We start from the raw sequence: 19,710 nt of genomic DNA, 5'->3' as shown, positions 1-19,710 counted from the left end.
GATGGTTGAATAAAAGACGAACCTACCATGACAAAAAGCTTCTGACTCGGGTTTGGCACCTGGAATTACGTGGCGGATTGAATCTGTAAAGCTGCTAGCGAGCTGGTCGAGCAAAAGGCTCCCGATGACGTCAGTAGCGACTCACGAATCGCCCATCTATATGATTCTTTAGTTGAAAAATTATCAAAATAATACTTCACTTGGCCGCTGGCCCTTGTTGTGCGAGTAAATATCTTGCAACTCGCGTCCCTGCATTTGTCGCGCAATTTGTAATGTCCTTATAAGTTGTATTAAATGGGCGTCGAACACAGCGTACTGGCTACCTTCGTCCGTGTGGTCTAGTGGTTATGATGGCAGATTGCAAATCTGTAGATCCCTGGTTCAAATCCGGGCACGGACTAATGGATAGTGGTGGGGATGTCCTCACTCGCGCTTCTTTTTGCATTTTCCTCCTCTCAACACTTTAGAGCACTTTTTTTTTTTGCAAGTAAGATAGTATTATTTAATTGATGTATACAATCCAACATACTTTGCAATTGCTCTCCTTCAAACCACAATCCCACGTTCAAGCCCCGACCGATTGCCGTAGTCTAGTCTAGGCTATTAGTTGATTGTAAAACAGACTTGACAGTACAAACGGGGCCGCGCGGTCAATAAATAAGGACAAGTTGACACTTACAGATTGATCGGCGCGGCGTTGTGGGGGATCATGGGCATCTTGTGCTTAAATCGACGTCATGCGCGAATGACTTGAGCTCTAGCAACCCGCAACCAACTGCCGACAAACCGTGGTCCACCCACCGGTATTACGTCAATATAAGGGGTTGGTAACTAACTTGGTTGCTTGGCCCCGAGAGGTCTTATCACGGGTGAGCTTTACGACGCCCTCCTGCTCCTTTAATGAGCACGCAGGTTTCAGGGCCAAGGGCCAAGGCTGAACCAGAGTCATGACGACTAATGTTGCCGCTTACACGTAAATGCCGCTCTCTATTCTACAATCTCGGGCACATGTATAAGAGTCAATCTCCGTTGGTTGCTTGCAAGTCTCTCATCCCAGTGTGCCGGCAACACCCGGCAAAGACTAACTTCAAGAGGAATGCGTTGGCGGGCATTTATTCTGCTGCGATTACAAATGTAACCTTGGGTTCTACAAGCAACAAGGACTTGGCTAGTTGCGTTGGCATCGGATCGGGTTTGCGAACTAGGTAAGCCTTGCTACACCCGAGATCCCACTCGGGCTTATAATAGCAGATTCACAACTCTCGGCGCAATCAAACCTCTGTTAAATTACAAAGTAGAACTATATATTTATTCTACAGCGTCGGACATTTCATTTCATTCTGCACCACCTCCATCTCCATCTCGACAGCTAGCAACAGCAGTCACTCAGCAAGTCACAGCTTGAACGGGCTAAATATAACCGCATTTCTTCCCAGTTGGTCGAATAACATAGAAGAAACAAAAATGTTATTTGCCCTCGTACCTCTTTTCGCCGCGGGCGTCGCCCAAGCCGGCCCTGTCCAAAGCAAAGAAATAGTCATCAACTCGTACCAATTGTACCCCGAGAATATCGACTATGATACCAAAACCCGTCTTGCGTACATCAGGTACATGCCGCTTCTAAAATTCCCCAACCCCTGTAAAAACGCAAAATCCATATATCCACAAAACAAAGTACGCAAGTGGCTAATACAACTATTTCAAATCATACAGCGTCCTGTACAATTCCACAGTCGCCGTATACAACCCCTTCACCAACAAAGTCACAAAGACCATCGCCTTCGACAAGCTCTCCTACGACCCGGTCCTCCACGCCAGCGGCGTCCAGGTCGACCCCCTCGGCCGCCTGTCCGTCATCGTCAACGCCGGCGCCGCCTTCGACACCCGCGGCGCAAACATCTCCGGCGACAACTTCCTCGTCAAGTACGACCTCGCGCGCGGGCAGGAGCTCTGGCGGGCAAACCTGACCGCCGTCACCGACGGCATCTACAGCGGCTACCAGGACATCGAGCACGACGCCTGCGGGAACTCCTTCGCCGTGGGCACCTGGCCGAGCAGCATCGTCCGCGTGAGCAAGGACGGCAAGACCGCGGCGCCGTGGTACCTCACCAATGACAAGGACCACACCAAGAAGGGGCTCACGGGGCTGGCGTCCAAGGGGGATATTCTGCTCGCCACGGAGCACACGGGCAGTAGACTCTTGCGGTTCGATATGAAGGCGGACAAGGGCGTTCCCGACGTCGTGCCCGTTGGGCAGGACGGCATCGGCGAGAGGCCCGATGGCATCTATTTGCCGTCAAAGTTCGAGGGCAAGGTGCTCCTCGTGTCGTCGCAGTTGGAGGGGACGGTGGTGCTTCGCTCCGACGACGGCAAATGGACGTCTGCCCAGCGACTGGGTGTTGTGCCGAACAAGTTTGCGGACGAGGGGGGTTCCACGACGGCCTCGGTGGAGATTGAAGGCCGCATCTTTGTTTCGACTGAGTGGTTTGGCGATGCGGCTAACAAGGTTCCTGACACGCTTTCCGGGAACAGGACCGAGTTTCCCCTTTACGACATTACTTCTGAGGTCGTAAAGCTTCTTGTCTGATGCGTCTGCTTGTTGCGTGTTGGGGCAATCTGTTATTTTGGTATTGGAATATCTACCTTTCTAGTTCTGTGGCAAGGGGTCAGAGAGGGCGTGGAGTGAACAGCTCAGTTCATCTCATGACAGTCTTTGGCATTAAAAGTCCTGCGTTTTCCTCGAGGGCTGAATAAGTAAAGAGTTTTTTTTTATACAAGAAACAGTGAGAGCCTAGTAGCCAGGTCTCGTCGTTGTGGCCCTTGCGTAACCGTGACACGTTGTATTTTCCGTGGTCGCTTTTATAACGTACTGCTAGCCCATTATCTAATTACTTATAGCATGACAACAAGAGCATGTATAAACTTTGGTACTATCAAAGCAATACAGTACAGGGTTTATTCCGTAGCGCCTAGTGAACAGCACCTGACGTCAAAAAAGCACAGGTTAGGCGACCAGACCTCTACTATTCAGCCTCATATGGGAAGATGTTATACCGCATTGGGTACTTGATATAGTCATGGTGGAACTCTTTCTTTACTGTATTATTACTGGAATTCGCAACGTAAAATTGAAAATACCTGACCATAGCTACTACGCTGGCACACAACCAACCTCTTAACGCCATCACTTTCAGACGCCACCGCAAAAATTCTAAAGTAAGTAAAGTTAATGTCGTTGTTTATAAACCCTGTTTCTCCGACCGACATCCTCTTCCATTTAAAGTTGAGCTGAGATTTCCATCGCCGGATATGCTTCATAGACTACAGGTAGAAAGAAGCACAGCTGCTGCACAGGTATTCTACTACATCTTGAACAAGGTCTCCACGCACAAAGTCAGGGCCAAAAAAGACAGTATATGTAAACATTTTTATACGAATCTATAAAGTCTCAAATACGAATGTAATGTATCTCCCCAAAGTCTATGCTTCCACCCTCCATAGTCCAGTTGCGTACTACTCCCGCACAGCAAGACCAGCCAGACCAAACTACACGTCCAGAGCCAGAATCTTACCGCCCTCCGTGTATGTCCCATTGATAGGCCCAGCCTGGCCACCCGAGGTCACCACATACAGGACTCGCTTGCCATCGCGGTCCTGGGCTTTTCCAAGCCAGGCGGCAGTGGGACCCGGGACAAGAGTCGAGTTGAGATTGCCAGCAAGAACCTCGGCGTCGCCGTCCCGGTCAACCCTCACGGCTTCATTCTCAGGGTTCGCAGCGATATACGCATTGCCCTGGTTGTCGAGGGCGAAATCGTCGCCCATGACATCCGTGCTGATCGTCTCAAATGGCCCGGCCGCCTCGCCCGTCGCGGGGTTGATGGCCACCCGTCCGTACACGGAGGCATACGTATTGGTGTAGTACAAGTGGTCCCCTAGGAGCCTGATGCCGTTGATGCCGAGCTGAATAGGGGCGGTTGGCGCAGGCTGGAAGACGTCATTTTCCAGGACCGTGGTGTACTCGCCGGACTTTGTGTCCACGCGGAGCACAAGGCCGCGGCCGCTGTCGCTCACGAGAACCTCGCCGGTGTTCGCGTCGAGAGTGGTCATGCCATTGAGAAGCTTGGCCTCAGGGATATCCACAATCTTGGACACCTCGGCGCCTTTACAGCCGGCAAAGTCGGTGCTCCAGATGGCGTAGGTGCCTTCCTGGGTTCCGGCGCCGGGGGTAAAGTTTCCAGCAATGATGGCAAATACATCAGGGGACGTCTCGGTGATTCCAAAAAGGCTGGTGTAGCCTGCAAAGTTGTGCACCAGCGTGGCGTTGGCCGGGTTGTGAGGATCAACCTGATACAGTTCCGGGCGGTCGAGCAAGGTAACGAGCAGGTTGCCGTTGCGGCGCTCGGCAATGTTCTCCAGCCAGGTTCCGTTTGGAAATTGGTGAATGACACGAGCATTGCTGCTGCCGCTGCTCTGGCTTGAGCACGATGCTTGTTCTGTTATTGGCAGTGCAGAGCTGGCGGCATGCGAGGCCAGATACGTCGAGGACAAGGCGAGGAGAGTATGGAACTTCATCATGGGTGTGTTTGCAGGGGGAATGGTGAAAGAAGGGATTTGCTTGGATCGTTGCATTCCAACCATGGGAGGGCTGAACCTTATTTATATGCCGATGATGCTACCCCCCGAGTCCCCGGCTGCCGCTGTCTCGTTGCATGATGTTCAAGCTCATGCTCATGCTCATGCTCATGGTCGATTGCGCCTTTCGTGTGACTGCCGATGCAGTCCTGGAAACCGGGCCAATGAGGTGCATTGGAGGCACCGCATTCGGCAGGTCACGCAAAGCCGCGCAATATTGAACGGAAGCAAGAGGCATTGCCTCGCTGACATGGTCATGGCTCGCGGCTCGCTCCAATACTTCGGCCAGGCCAATGGATTTGGTTCATGCACACGACGGCCGCGCGTTTTGCCCTTGGACTTGATGCTCCATCATGTCGGGTTTGCAGAAAAAGGCCTTAACTCCGGGGCCGAGTTACGTCCAAGTGCTTACCAAGCACAGATGACAAAATCGTCCCAATACCACCACCCATCCTTCTTCGCCATGTTTTTCCATGGCATGACTAAGAAAAGGATGCCAGAAGCCATATTTGTCAGTGACGCGTGCTAAGAGGGTCAGTCGGCTTTTACTCTGTGAATGTTGCGAACTTGCGATATGGAGTACTCACTCGACATGGGAATACCTGAATCAAGGTATTATGCATAATTTATACCCTGGCTCAATATTCTCCTATTCTATATCTTTGGGTTGCAAAGGAAAAACAACATTTACCAAAATAAGACCTCGACTTGTAGAAGGCCTCCATGTTGGCAGAGTCGTTGGAACAGTAGAGACACATGCCGATCCATGAATTGGATAATCAAAGGGAGCATGTAGAGAATTTGAAATAGCCCAAGGCCCACATGAAGCCTAGATTCCGGTGAGATCCGGCGTCCAATGTCAGCCTGCAGGCCTCGAGATGCTCACAAATGGAACAAGAAGCCGCCCCCCTCGACAGGCGCAAGCATACAAGAACGCTACGTCACCATGCATGCTGTCCGTGTCGGAGCTTTCTGTACTCGTGGTGTTGTACATGATGCCATCGCTGCATTCTGGAAAATTCCTTTGTAGTCTAGCCATTTTCGTGGCTGGGAGAAGCGCACCGGCACCTCGCATGTCAGTCGTCACCAAGCATCTACGCCGTGCCGGACACCACAACATGGTAGGAAAGGACTCATTTTCTCCTTCTTCTCCCCTATCCAGAATATAAATGGCTCAAAGCTATCGTCCGCGCTGTTTCAGTCGTCCTCACGCTTACCCTGGACGCCCGGGCAGTAAGCGGCAGACCGGGCCAAGTCCTCGCGACACAGCAGATCTGCGTACTTTCAAAAACGCCGTCGATTCGCCACGCTCATGATTCAAAGTAAGAGTTGGCTTCACCTGCAAGAGATGTATAGGCGCCATATCGCTTTTTGAGCCAGGGAGGCTCGTTCAGCGGGTTGCAGGTCTCGACGCCGCTAGCAGCAAGGCCGCGATCAGTCCCGGGTCAATCACAGTCTATGACTCTATATCCATTTGTTCATCAATGTTTCGAGGAAACACGTCGCTATTGCTTCTTCTTCTTCTTTTGTCATCCTCCTTGGCTCGATTGGCAAACTCGACAACCATTGTGGCACCCGCGTCTTGTTCTGAATATCCAAAGTCGACTCGGCGACGGCGTCATCATGTCCCAATATCCGTGTTGACTCAGACCGCCTTTGTTCCGTCGACGTGGTGACAATAACAGCTTCGCAGATGAGTCCACCGGCCTTGAGCACGACATATGAAACCACACGGCCCGTTAGAGGGTACAGCTGCCAGCAACGGATGGCCACCACCACAGTGCAGCAGTTCCTCGAGCCTGCAAAACAAAGTGCGGAGGAAAGCCCGCCAATGAATCCGATCATTCGATGACTCCTTCACCGACCACGACCTCCACAAAGCGGGCGGTTCGGCCGGACGACTGGTGGAGAAATAGCCAGGTCGCTTACGCCACCAATCTCGGAGATCTGACTGGTTTGCCGGCCGGGAACAGCGACTCGAATGGGACACAAAGACGGCAAGAATCCAAAATTAGATTCTGTATTTAAGCGGCACGCGAGTTCGAGCACCGCGGTTCTCGCCAAGGCGCGTTCGCATCAAGTAACACCCAACTCTACTTGTTGTCGTTCCGAAACAGAAACATCAAAAGGGACAAAAAAAAGATGTCTCCCGCACCTACCGTGCTCATCATAGGATGCGGCGTCGCAGGTCCTGTTCTCGGCAACCTTCTCATACAAAAAGGCTACCATCCCATCGTCTTTGAGAAGGTTTCGGAACTCGGGGATGCCGGTGCGTCACTGATGCTCATGTCGAACGGGTAAGTCGAATATATACATACATTTCCCATCGAACGGCAGCAAGACTTACAAGCAATCAACAGCCTCAAAGTTCTGGAACTCGTTGGGGTCGCTGACAATATTACTGCCGAGTCTTGCCCTATTCAGCGCTTTATTGACTCAACTTCGGACGGAAAACTACTCGGTTCCTCAGACCTGCCCAGCACCTTCAAGGATAAGTATGGCCATCCTTTGGCTGGAATCAAGCGTACGTCCATCAACTTGATGCTGAAAAAGACGCTTCTCGACCGCGACATAGAGGTGAGAGAGGGCTGGGAGCTGCTGGATATTGAAGAAAAGAAAGATTCTGTAACCGCCTACTTCAATCACAAAAGGGCGGTCACCGCTTCGTTCCTCATTGGCTGCGATGGAATTAAATCTGCGAGCCGGAGGGCTCTCCTTCGGTCCAAGGGTATCGCGGAAGGGCTCCCTTCATATACCGGCCTCACACAGGTAACCATGTTTTCCCTCTCTCTCTCTTTCTCTTTTTTTCTCGCCATTGTTCAACTAAACTCGCACTCCATAGACGGCTGGAATCTCCAAAGTGCCCGATTCGCTACTCACTCCCGCAGCCATGCGCAATTGGTACGGTGACGGAACTCATGTCATTGCTTACCCCATCTCCAAGACGCACATATCGTGGGCGATAACTCGACGAGAGACCAACGAAGCAGCGGAGACATGGCGGCCGTATCGACAAGAGGAACTCCCAGAGCAGACAAGTCAGCTCTGTAAGTTGCTGGAAGGGTGGAACTCTGTGCTCACGGACATGATCAATGCCTCAGAGAGAGTCATCAAATTCGGACTTTTTGATCGCCAAGAGTTGGAGCCAAGCCAGTGGTATTCCGAGAGATGTGTTTTGGTAGGAGATGCCGCACATCCAACCAGTCCGCACCTTGGCCAGGGTGCAAACCAGGCACTGCAAGTTGTTTCTTTTCTATTGTTGCTACTCGGCATTCATGATCTCCTGGCTAATCTTCCTTCTTTTGTTAGGGAGGACTGCTTCCACTTAAGCCAAGCCTTGCCCGACCTAGCTTCAGTCGACACGCGTTTCGAAAAGGCTGTCGCGGCTCTCGGGCCGAGTTTGTCTGATGCTATCTTCAAGCCGTATGCTGAGAAACGCCAACCGCGCACGTCGCACTTGGTTAGGGGAGCACGAGCAGTGGGGGAGCAGAGAACTGCTTCGGGCGAGGAAGCATGTGTGTTGCGAGATGGGTTGATTACGGAAAAGTTTGCGGATGAAGCTTTGCTTGCAAGTCGGATGGATGAGCTTTTGCGGGAGCCATTCCAACGCACGCAGAGCCCAGCGTAGTGCCAAGTTGCTCAGTCTTCTAGCTGTAAATATTCTCGTTCCACACTATATAACATCTTTCCATCATGTGGTTGGCATTTGCAGCTCGAACTGGACCAGGCAGGTGGAAATTCATCAACCGTACGGTTATAAATAGCTGGTGACTTACAATCTCGGTTTGCAAGGGCGTCAATTTGCCCAACAGAATGCGCTGGACTGGTGCCGCAATTGCCCAGCTGAAGAAACTTTTACACGGACACATTTTGCTGTCTGGTGGGGACGACCAGGGTTTTGACGACCGTCGACAACTCTAATGTGGTACGCCATGTGTTTTACCATACGTATCATACGGCCATCGCACAAGACCATCAGGACTCGTGATAGAAGAAATGGTACAGAGGGAGTATGCCGGCCTTTCGAGGCATTCCAGCCACGTAGGATCTCCAAACAGCGCGAGGAGTTTGTGATAGATGTGCTGGCTGTGAGGCCATCACGACATTTCACTGCCAGACCTCGTAATCCGTCGCGTTGTATGTGTCGGGCAGGCCAAATTTCGCAACTTGATGTGCAGAGAAGGCCGGATCTCACTTACCATGTGTACTCCGTAAGCAATGCCTGGAAATGAAATGGCTTTCGGAGACCGGCAATTAAGAAAGTGGATGTTGAGCTCAGGCCCAGAAACCCTCATAGCGGCCATACCCTTGGCCCCACGATGGCGTCGAAAATTTTCCTAGATAAAGACCAGGCCCACGTGGGCTTGTAAGCAAACCGTTTGTGGTGCATTCTACACCGTGCAGTGGTAAAGATATCAACGGGCTTCGCTCATCTGTCGCCATGTCTATGCAATAGCAACAGCATTAGCTGTGATCCGGATTGAGGCGGGTTACATATGGGATGCAGGATTCCAAGCTGCGCTCCGGTTTTCCTACAAACTCAATATCACGTCGCCATTTGACGATGGGCATCAAAGGCCGAATCCCGGCGCTTCCGTCGACGAGTTTACCCTCCTTGCGAGAGTTGGCTGTGTTGAGTGCCGCTCAGATTGGGGCCGCATTACGCAACTTGCATGGCCTGTATTGCCCGTTGCCTACGTCACTGGACTTTCAGACAGCCGGCAAGAGCCACTTGATAGCCACAGATTCCGGTTATGCTTCAGAAGCGGATGCTGACGAGAAGGATTCGCCCGACTGCCTGAGATACGACGAGTTTGAGCGCAATTTTGCCAAGCGTTGGCTGACAGGATTCATTGGCCGTGCTTACGAGCTCTCGCTGGATGAGAGCGTCTCGGAACGTTTTGTGGATGAGGCATGCTCAATCCTGGCCTTCCTAAGCCACGAAGTTGAGGATGAACCAGTTGATGATGAAGATCTTGGAATGACCCGGGAGTTTATCTTCTCATTCAAGAATGATGGACTCGCAAGTATCAATGTTGAGCTGTATGATACCCCGATGCAAACTGGAGAGGACCACACGGATGTCGGACTTCAAACCTGGGGTGCATCCATCGCTCTCTCGGAGAAAATATCCAAGGAGCCAGAATTTTTCCGATTCACCAACGTCAATCTCTCGTCAACTAGCCGGATTGTTGAGCTTGGGGCAGGAACTGGACTTGTCAGCTTGTTCCTGTCAAGACTCATTCCACACATCACGGAAGCTCGCCCAGCCATTATCGCAACGGATTATCATCCCACTGTATTGTCAAACCTGGAAGCCAACATCAACTCGCACATGTCCAAGACGCCAGAGGCAGCACCGACCCAGGCATGTCATCTTGATTGGTCTGCGCCGTCACGGGTTGCACCTCTCGACGTGCCAGCAGACGTGCTCATCGCAGCTGACGTGACTTACGCCCCAGAACACGCTTTTTGGCTGCGAGATTGCGCCAGCTCGCTCCTCAAAGACGATGGGGTATTCTGGCTAATGGTATCTGTGAGACCAAATGGAAAGTTTGCCGACATCAGCGACAATGTCGAGGTCGCATTCCGAGACAAGGAGAAATGCAGGCGGCAAGATGGCAAGGTGCTAACCATATCATCTGTGCAGCAGGTTGCCAAGAAAGGCGAAGTTGGGCGAGCGGATGAAATCGGATATAAGCTTTTCGGAATAGTTTGGTCGTGAGAGCTGCTGAGCCTGCAGTTGGGGATGGCCGGTAGTGTATGGCGATGGTGATCTGCTTTCAGTCAATTTCTGCGTGCATACAAGCGTTTAGAACATAGAATATAGAGTCGTGAAATAGACATAGAGAACTAGAGCAAATTTATACAGTTATACAGGGGGGATATAGGTAGCGAGTGTCATCACTTGGTACGTAAAATGCGGGTGTAGCTCGAAAGTCAAAATACAACATTGAAGCAACTGGTCAAAACTTGGTAACTTACCTGCCTACCTCGGGGGAGACCATGGAACGCGAGATCGACAGTGGAGCATCAAGGTGGATGCTATTGCAGACTCGTCATCAGCTTGCAGACGACGCAAGGATTGATTCAATACAAATTGAAAATGAAGCTCGTTTGGTGGGCAAGGACTTGGATCGCCAGTGAGTAGGCACTGGATGAACACTCATGCCCAGCCTCTTGATGCAATGAGCGAGGGGCATAGCTCTGCTACTCTGCTACTGCGAGACAAAGTCGGCAAGTGCGTTTGAAAACCAGCGTCACCTTGCTTGCCGGCTCCCTCCGTCGCGCCCCTCCACAGCCCCCGCCATGGATTGCGCATATCGACTAGGTGGCTCAAGTACCAATTACTGCGGTTCTGGTCCAATGGGTGCGGGGGGAGCATCGGCTCCGGCTCTTCGCCCGTCGTAGTCCGTTGTCGACGCTGCTTCACTGCTGTTGACAATGTACTCCGTATTGACCAGACAGTATTAGATACAGCCCCCGATCGTCAATGGCGCCAGTGTCCTGAAGCCCATGACTAGCGCTCCCTTCTCGGCGCACCTAGTGGAGACCAAAGGAGGCACGAGACCAGCTCCTCAGCGCCTAAATCATCCACCTTGAGCTTCGTCCATTGTTAACCTTCCACGTCAAGTCCTCGTTTTCATTCTCTCCATTTCATAATCGTCGGGTTGGTGTACATGTCGGCCAGTGCAATGGCTCCGTCAATATCGCCCATCATCCTTTAACGCATTTCTTTTTTTCCCTTTGCGCTGCCTTCCGTCTTGCCAAGGTCTCGGTTGTCCGACCCAACAAACGCCCTCTCCTCGCGTTGCTTCATCGTCTTTCATCGGCATTGAACAGCCACCCATCGGTATAATTCCATGCAATGGCGCGATTCTTTGATTTGGAAGAGGAGGGTGACGATGGCGCCAGTCATCCGCCCGAAGATCTGATTACACAGACGTTGCAATCGAAGAGCCAGCCACAGAATAAAGGTGGCCAGCTTGCAACGGCGCCAGCTGCCACGTCGCATTGTTCAGAATCAATTGCTAGGGCATTTCAGTGTTATCCGTATGTTGATCTCTGGCTATGACAAGCTGCAGAGCAATTGCCGTTCCATCACCAACCCTCTCAAGGACTTGGCTAACAGCTGCTCTATGTCTACTTTTGCTGTAGCATCATTTCCTCAATCGTCTCGTCCATCGATTTGAATACACTAGACTCTCTGGCACGCTCGTGTCGTTCTGTACACGACGGCCTCATTCAGTATCGTAATGTGCTCGTCACGTCGACATTGCACTGCACCAATGAGCAAGTCCCTCTGAACCCCGAGGAGCTGCTTCGCTACCGCGCCCGCGCCAGCAATTGGCATTACATGGAAGACGGCCGCAACTACAACGGCAAGTCGGGCACCTGCGCTCGAGACATGGTAGATGAATGTAGAAAATGTGGCGAGGTGATCTGCCGAGTAGGTCTCTTACCTGCGTCAGCAAAGCTTGCCGCTTGGAGCAAGCCTGCCGCATCACGCTAACGGCCGTGGCCCAGAACTGTTCAATTAAACCGCCTGCGCCAGTCGCGCTCCGTGAAAGACATCGTAGGCTGTGCAGAACATGCATCAAGGCGCCGATTGCGGCCTTGGCGATCCCCCGCCTCGACCCAGAGTTGCCATTTGGCTCTGATGCTGTGCAACAATCCCTTTGCAAGTGCGAAAAAGCGGGTGTCTGGCTCTGCCAGCCATGTGGCAGAAGCATCCGAGCGGCTGACCATGAATACCGAAGGTTCGTCTGCCCATGATCCAGACACAGCGTCCAGCAAGAACTCGTGTTAACGTGACTGCCTCGTCCTAGTATATGGCGCTGGCGCAATCAGTATGGAGAAGTGCTTGGCGGGCTGGGCACTGGCATTGGTGACGGTGACCGTGGCGTCATTTGCGGTCGAGGAGAAGAGTGTCTCGCCGCCAAAGACCGCGAGCAAGAGACCGACTGCGATGCCCAGGACGCTCGTGAAAGTGGCACAGCCCCATGGGTCAATGAGCCCCCAGTGTGGACGACAACATCAACGCCTTCGCCTCCCGCCCTGGGTGTGTCTGATAGTCCTGCGGGGTCACCGTTTGGGCCAGCCACGCCTCTCGGGGCACTCATTGAAGAAGAGCGCCATGAACGCACCCCATCGCCCCAGCTGGGCCCTGGCTATGAGCGGCATGAGATTGAGGGGATTGGCGGCAGAGTCAAGCGCAAGCTAGTCCGCATGGTCCGGATCGGTGCCTGCGTCCCTGAATGGGACGATGAAAAGGGCTTCGGTGGTCGTGTGCTCGAATCAGAAATCAAAGGCTGCGCCCGGAGTTGGTGCGGCTGGTGCTGGAGGGTGATTCCCGGCAAGAAGGACCTCCATGTCGACAAGGCCTCCTCGTTTAGCGGTTGTGAAAACCGTCAGTGTGCCCTATAACGCGATTATGAATCTCCTTTGTCTTTTATCCTTGAGGCGTTATTTCATTGGGATCGACATGATTTGTTCCGTGTCTAATATCTGTCAGACACAAACTGCTCAGAAGAGAAATAAATGGGGGGTTGCTGTCCCTGTTGTTAACGAATATATTTGCCAAAAAAAATAAAAAGTAATTGGTATCCATGCCCTGCGAGATTTGTCATGTACATGAAATACCCGGCTTCCTCGTTCGCAGAAAACAAACTCCTCTGTTTTTGTTTCACATAGATGGCCCTTCTGTATCCTACAATGCTTCATCCCCTCATGCTGTATAAAATGTACATGTGTTCCAGTCCGTCAACCAACGAACGGGACAAGATAAAAAATCGTCTTGTTCCACGGCTACAAGTCCCCCCGGTAGACGAGGTCAGCTCTGCGCTTCCTGTCCTCCCTCGCCTGCGCCTTCATGGGGCCCCACCGCGCCGTCTTCCTGTCCATCTTGCCCTTCAGCCACGCGAGGTGCTCCTGCGGCGCGGGGGCGGCCATCTTGACAAACACCTCTGAGCACTCGAACTTCTGCGAGAGCCTGGCCACGGTCCACTCGATGGGGTCCTCGGCGCGCAGCCGCTTCATCTCCGCGACGTCCTCCTTCTGCAGGTTGTACCGCGGCTTGCGGTGCTTGTAGCGCATCCGGGGGGGCATGTCTGCCTCTGTGGGGGGCTGGGCGGTGGGCGCCGCCGGCGCGCGGGGGTGGTTGCGTATTCGCAGGAACGCCGACCTGCGCGGGTCGCTGGGCGGGAGGAAGAGGAAGGGCGTGTGGGCGGGCGAGGCTTCCGACGCGGGGGGGTTGTAGATGATGCTGTCGGCGGCGGGGGACGCGGCGGTCCGGTCGGGGAGGAAGGAGTCGTGGGGGGCGATTTTGAGGGCCCGTTTGGTCCGGGCGGTTGTTTTGTGGCCGCGTTTGGGGGTCAGAGGTGTGCGGCGGGCGGTGGTGAGGAGCTGGGCTACGGGGCGGGCGAGGGAGCGGAGGTCCATGGTTGCGTTTTCGAAGGCCGTCCCGACGCTGCTGGTTGGGTTGAAGATTGGTCGGTTGAGAGAGCGGGTGGATGGATGGAATGAGGTTGAATTGAGGTGGTGATGGGGTTAGATTGGCCGAGAGCACCGGCAATTGGCGAGGGGGACGGTGGTGCGTGGCCGTGTCGTGTGAGCTTGTGATGGAGATGCGGGAGCTGTTGGAAATTTTGAAGTTTTTGGCCCAAAGCTCGACAGTTGGCTTACATAAGGCGTCAAGTCAGCAGCGCCAAGGGGGGCCAATGGGTGTTGACGCATCATCGGCGGTCCCACTTGTTCGTGCCCGTCAACTAGCTTATTTGCTTTGCGAAGTGATCAAGCAGAAATATGATGAGACGGTTGTGGTTTTCTTGTCTTGGTTGGGGCGGTAATCAGGGAAGTCATATATTTTTCTCTTGATAGGGCATTCGATATGCGTCGCGTCGTTCACGAATTAGAAGCTATTAATATATAATACATCTACTAACCGTGCCATTCTATCTCTAAACGTCTAATACAGAACTTGGTCCCACCGGTGACCAGCCGGCCACAGCACAAATTTCTATAGGTGTATATTCCTTCTTACTCTCCTTTATTTTCCCAGTAGTGCGAGTCATGAAAGCCAGGTCGGCGCAGTAGCTGTGCATGCGCGAGTACAATGCATTCAGCACCCCTTTGACCCCTACGCAGTCTTCCCGTAGACACCATTCGCTTTCTCCGTCTTCGTAGATCCTAGTACGTACTTTGCCGCCAACGGCACGGGCCAAGCTAGCAAAGGAATTGGATCGGCAGTGACTTGGCCGGTTGTTATTTCATCCACTAGCGCAACGGCGATGTAGCCGCCAATTGCCGTAAAAATATGCCACCTAAATAAGCGCAATTAGAAACCGGACGTGGACAAACCCACGATTCTAGGCTTGACCAACTCACCACCCGTGCAGCTCGAGGAAAAATGCCGCCGGCAGCCCAACAGACTGCCTCGCCCCATTCAACATGCCGCATGCCCACTCGTCAATTAACCAGACGAAAAAGCCGAAGCCGAAGCTAACTGGAGAGGGGCCTCGTCAGTCACGGGGCCATTTTCAACGGGGTTCCTGTAAACGTACTTGTGCCAAACCTGGCAATCTTTTTGATGTTGCTCCTGGTCTGCGGATCGGGAACTTGCTGAGGAATGAGCTTCATGACGCTCGTGCCAATCATGTAGACGGCAAACCCAAACGTGGTCGCGTGCAGGAGAAATTCGTCCATGAGCATGTGAGCGGCCATGACGACGGTGAAGAGTACAAAGAGAACGACCCCCGCCGTTTTGGTATATCGCTCCGACTTGTTAAAGGTCAAGACGCGATGGAGCAGCGGCGTCGAAAGAAGATGCATCGACAACTCGTCGGCTGTAAAGCAAACATGTGAGACGCGGGCGGTATCATGACGCTGAGAGAGCCGAGGTCAACTTACACATTTGCGTGTGGTATTTCAGCGTCATGTGGTATCCGGCAGAGCACACGCCTACTCCGATCAGTCCGCAGTAGGAAACGAGGCGCGAGCCATTTCGTCGCCCATGAGCCAAACCATAGATTCCATAGGCAACTATGACGCATTTTTGTCAGTTATCTTCGTCTTCTTGTGATAAGAAGGAGCGTCGGGTTTCAACTCACCATATACCAGGCTGCTCAGGGTGTTGATGAATTCAGCAATGTACCGCGTCACGAGGTAGTCCTAACCACGTTAACATTTTGCGTCCTCGTGCTCAGTCCCGGGTGGTGCATCATGTACCTCTTCACAAAAGCTAGAATTGTATAAGCAACGAGACTTATCGACAGGGGCCGAAGCAGTCTTGGGAGAACCTACTTCAAGTTGGACGTGGGCGCTCCCCAGAACGGCTTTGCCCGCTGCACATTCATGGCGCTGTTGTGCAGAGAAGGAGTGAGGCGGATTTGATGTCGGTGCAGTCGCAGCATTTTGGGGAAAAGGGCCCCGCTGCGCGAATCGAGTGCAACATTCCGATCCGATCGAACCGGCGACGATACGAGGCATTAGTCATTAGCGTCCGTGGGTTCTGCTCTACTTGGAGTTAGAACCCTAACGTTTGAAGTCGTTTGGTCTGGTGCTTTCGCCACCGTCGACGCGGGCCGCGGGTGGCGTTTTGAAGAAACATTTGAAGCTTGATGCCTGCTGGCTCCACCAATCAACTGATGGCACTGGGCGTTTGGTGCCCTGCATCCATCAATCCATTCAATGTTCAATATTGTCCCTTGACAACCAAACCAGGCACAAACCTGCCAGTCAAGTCTCACACGCCCTCGCTTCAACGAGACGTTGTTTGCAGCCATCGTCTCGAAGACATGTGATGTGCATCATCCTCCCGGATACGGGCACGACTCCACCAAATGACATCTGTCCTTGCAGCTCAAAACACCAGAGAGCGCCGACGAAAACACCGTCCCCCGTCTCAACTGCCATGCACATCCGTGACGGATAAGTGAATTGACAGCCTCTTATTTTTCCTTCATTCCTGTAACTCTAACCTTTTTGCAGCCGTGGCCATCACCCTTCTCAAATATGCTCGCCATTTCGCAACTTTCGCAACTCTTTCTGAAGGACGCCGGTTTCGCAATCCCTTGTTTCGAACCCGTCAGCATGACCCCAGCCTTTTCGAGCTTCTCCATCGCATCCTTCATTTCATACGGTCCCCGTGCAAGAAAGCGCCAAGTATCGTCGTGTTAAAGACTGTGATAAATCCTTTGCGGAGCTCTTTTTCGCCTTGCACTTGAACTGAAATATTTGTTGCCGAAGTGTTGTGTCGATCAATCGCGACGGCTGTGGCACGCTTCTTCGTCTGGACCTCTCGTCGCTGAGTTTTTGCATACTATTTGTAAGAAGAACCGTCCCTCCATTGACGCACCACCATGGAGATGACGGGTGCTTGCCGGAGTCGAGCGCGATGAAAGCATTCTGGCAGAACGACTGGCCGAATGATCCGCTAGAGGTATTTTGAATCTCCATCCATCGGAGAGCAGAAAGCTTGTACTTGAGTCCAGTGCCGTCCGGACCGCCATGACGGGAAAAGCCCCGAGTACTGGAATTGTCAGCCTCCAGGCGCCGTTGAAGCCCCCCTTTGAGATTTCTTTTCAGGCACTCCTTGTACAGGACAAATTCGACCTTGACAAGGTTAATTGCTCGGCGGGCTTGTTCTTTTTGCTAGATGCGCTTATGTTTTAATGCCTAGAACTTTGAGTACTTTATAATAAAGTTAATTCATTTGTTTTAAAATATATATAAAGATATTTACTTACTTAATAACCAGGTACTGGGTAGAGCGTGAGCGCACCTAGCAAAAAGAGTAAGCCCGCCGAGCAATTCACCTCAACAGGCTCATCAAATCGAGCAACAACCTCATCCGGCGCACAACTACCGCCGGTCCAGCCGACATGGTAAAAGTCCGGTGTGTCGCAGTCATAAAGTCTTTTGAAATACTTGGGGCAGACTTCTCCCCCGTCAAGGTGGTTGGGAATTGCAACGTCTTCAAGACAATTGCAAGTAAAGTCCCGCCACACCGGGCCCGATAATCCAAACCCTATATATAAGCTTCCTCCTTATTTTCTGGAGCATCCATCATGGCATTTTTAACACCTCTTCAGCAACCGAGCGTTCCCTGTTTCTGGTCGAGACTTGGTTTGTCTCGTCATTGAAAAGGGAATCAGTAGCTAAGTTACCCAATGTATATGAATTGTTGCCGACGCAAACTCGAGCATGGAGGCTTTCGAATCCTTGCCACTCCATGTAGATAGGGGGGCGGCTTGGTGTGCATAACTTCTTAGCAGCTGACGCGTAGGGACACAAGTCTCTGCAAAGAAGTTAGACCATGTTTTCTCTTCAGTGATAGCCACAAAACGTTGATATATTACTTGTCCTCGTATCATGTCCATTTGAATCCTCCCACGCGCGCATTATCAAGTCATGTAAGGATGTCAGTCTTGTCTTTATGCCTGCTCTGTATCCGAATGTTTAGGCGACATGGCGGTGATATTCCCACAATATGTATTACGACAACTGAGACATAATGTAATGCTTGTCATGAAGTTAATTGGGCATGGTGGACTATGCCGTTGTTACACGGATGACACGTTGCCATGAAGGCACGGGCCGAGCCTTGAACCCGACGATAGTTACACAAAGGCTCTGATCACGAGACCTAGGACAAGGTCCTTCACCGCCTCTTGATATAAATAAAAGGTCTTCCGCCTTCAAGGCCTCATAGAAAACCAAGAACCTTTGATATCAAAGCAAAGTATTAGCTGAATATGAATACTGTTCCAAGCCCCTAAACACAGGCCCTTGTCGTAGCTGTACTGTGACAAGGGCTCGATAGGGCTTGAAGTCAATAGCTCAATTCATCTAATGACAGTCTTTGGTATCAAAGGTCCTTGGTTTCCGAAGGGAAGGAATGGAACAGTGACCACTATATATACAAGAAGGGAACGCGTGTGCCTAGAGCTCTTGCCCGGGCACGTGTTCAATCTGTGTTACCAACAGGTCCTTTGTCGGTGAAGTCCCTTTTGGGCCTTTTCCGCGCAACACGTCCGCAGAGGCAAGGTGATGGATACTGAAACACCAGGAGCAAATTATGACGGTCGTGACCTCCAACTCTAGAGTGCAGACTCACAGCTCCCACGGCTTCAATTAATTCCACCGAAATTAGATTAACACGGCGGGTGTCTGCCCAGACTACCCCTGACCGTCTCGCCCTCACATTCTAGTATGCCTCGTGTGTGTCGACGTGGGTGACGAAAGGCGCCTCGGACAAAAACAAACAGCCAGCGCAATGAATATTATTATTTCAATAAACATGACTAGTTTCAGGATAAGTAGTGCGCGGTTTATGCAAATTCTGAACCATGTACACTAAGCTCTAGCGGCTATATACCGTCTTTTATGCATCCCAGCTTTAGATTTAAGCTATTTGCTCCGATCGGCAAGGCCTCCCTGCACCCTTGGACAGATCGGCAGAGGGGCTCTTGACGAGACGGCGAGTCAGTAGACCGCTGCACTCGGTTGCATTGCAGGCGGGGAAGGAATTTTATGGTGTTGTGCTGGACCCGGGCATCGGATTCACACCATGTCGTCCATGAAGCCGGGCAATCCTAGGTCGGCAGCGGGCCAGACGCCTATGACGTAGTCTATTAGATTTACTTGAAGAAAATAATGATAAGAATGATAGTATGGAGGAAGAATTAATCGAGCCAGATAGCAGAGCTTTCTTTGTAGTTGAATATCTTTGGTATAAATAGAAATACAATTTTCGATTCTTTACATATAAATACGTATGTATATATAGATTACCTTCTACATGAATGTATTCTATCTTCTGTTTTATTGGGGCAGATACAGACCCCAAAAAGCTTGGTATTGACGCTTAATTTCACAGCCATGTTAGAACCATGCTCTTCCAAGTTCTTGGTCTGACTGCGGCCCGCCCGAGGTGCTACCTCGGCGAGATTCTGACTAGTGCTAAGTTTCCTGCAGGGCAAATTTTGACAAAATTTTAAGACGGCATAAGATGCTCATCTGGGTCCGACCTGCCGACAGTCTCCTTGCCACCCATGTCCGTTCTTTTAGATGGATTCA

General features: G+C 51.8%; 7 protein-coding genes and 1 non-coding gene across 8 annotated transcripts; 4 read left to right on the top strand and 4 right to left on the bottom strand.

Moving 5' to 3' along the window:
* Positions 1-327: 327 nt before the first annotated feature.
* On the bottom strand, positions 328-400 carry G6M90_tRNA00000083. Its single transcript has one exon. It is a non-coding gene; the product is annotated as a tRNA-Cys (tRNA).
* A 1,064-nt stretch (positions 401-1,464) lies between these two features.
* On the top strand, positions 1,465-2,587 carry TRI14_2 (Trichothecene biosynthesis protein 14; the record flags this gene model as incomplete). The annotated part of the gene is made up of 2 exons (XM_014689819.1): positions 1,465-1,607; positions 1,714-2,587. The coding sequence occupies 2 exons, from the start codon at positions 1,465-1,467 to the stop codon at positions 2,585-2,587; spliced, it is 1,017 nt and encodes a 338-aa protein (XP_014545305.1).
* A 959-nt stretch (positions 2,588-3,546) lies between these two features.
* Positions 3,547-4,638, bottom strand: G6M90_00g077990 (uncharacterized protein; the record flags this gene model as incomplete). Its single annotated transcript, XM_014689820.2, has 1 exon — positions 3,547-4,638. The coding sequence occupies one exon, from the start codon at positions 4,636-4,638 to the stop codon at positions 3,547-3,549; it is 1,092 nt and encodes a 363-aa protein (XP_014545306.2).
* Positions 4,639-6,774: 2,136 nt separating this feature from the next.
* On the top strand, positions 6,775-8,260 carry xlnD_1 (3-hydroxybenzoate 6-hydroxylase 1; the record flags this gene model as incomplete). Its single annotated transcript, XM_014689821.1, has 3 exons — positions 6,775-6,929; positions 6,993-7,401; positions 7,475-8,260. 3 exons carry the CDS (start codon positions 6,775-6,777, stop codon positions 8,258-8,260), a joined length of 1,350 nt encoding a protein of 449 aa, XP_014545307.1.
* Positions 8,261-9,196: 936 nt separating this feature from the next.
* EFM2_1 (Protein-lysine N-methyltransferase EFM2) lies at positions 9,197-10,357 on the top strand (the record flags this gene model as incomplete). Its single annotated transcript, XM_014689822.1, has 1 exon — positions 9,197-10,357. One exon carries the CDS (start codon positions 9,197-9,199, stop codon positions 10,355-10,357), a length of 1,161 nt encoding a protein of 386 aa, XP_014545308.1.
* Positions 10,358-11,500: 1,143 nt separating this feature from the next.
* On the top strand, positions 11,501-13,059 carry G6M90_00g077960 (uncharacterized protein; the record flags this gene model as incomplete). The annotated part of the gene is made up of 4 exons (XM_014689823.1): positions 11,501-11,685; positions 11,791-12,082; positions 12,160-12,392; positions 12,462-13,059. 4 exons carry the CDS (start codon positions 11,501-11,503, stop codon positions 13,057-13,059), a joined length of 1,308 nt encoding a protein of 435 aa, XP_014545309.1.
* Positions 13,060-13,440: 381 nt separating this feature from the next.
* Positions 13,441-14,073, bottom strand: G6M90_00g077950 (mitochondrial 54S ribosomal protein mL58; the record flags this gene model as incomplete). Its single annotated transcript, XM_014689824.1, has 1 exon — positions 13,441-14,073. One exon carries the CDS (start codon positions 14,071-14,073, stop codon positions 13,441-13,443), a length of 633 nt encoding a protein of 210 aa, XP_014545310.1.
* A 697-nt stretch (positions 14,074-14,770) lies between these two features.
* On the bottom strand, positions 14,771-16,043 carry YPC1 (Alkaline ceramidase YPC1; the record flags this gene model as incomplete). Its single annotated transcript, XM_014689825.1, has 7 exons — positions 14,771-14,954; positions 15,019-15,136; positions 15,195-15,476; positions 15,541-15,672; positions 15,741-15,801; positions 15,859-15,871; positions 15,934-16,043. 7 exons carry the CDS (start codon positions 16,041-16,043, stop codon positions 14,771-14,773), a joined length of 900 nt encoding a protein of 299 aa, XP_014545311.1.
* Between the last annotated feature and the right edge of the window lie 3,667 nt (positions 16,044-19,710).

Source organism: Metarhizium brunneum, chromosome 4 (genome assembly GCF_013426205.1).
Source record: "Metarhizium brunneum chromosome 4, complete sequence".
Classification (NCBI taxonomy): Eukaryota; Fungi; Ascomycota; class Sordariomycetes; order Hypocreales; family Clavicipitaceae; genus Metarhizium; species Metarhizium brunneum.
The sequence above is the reverse complement of the archived record's forward strand: the minus strand, read 5'-3'. Positions and strand labels throughout refer to the sequence as shown.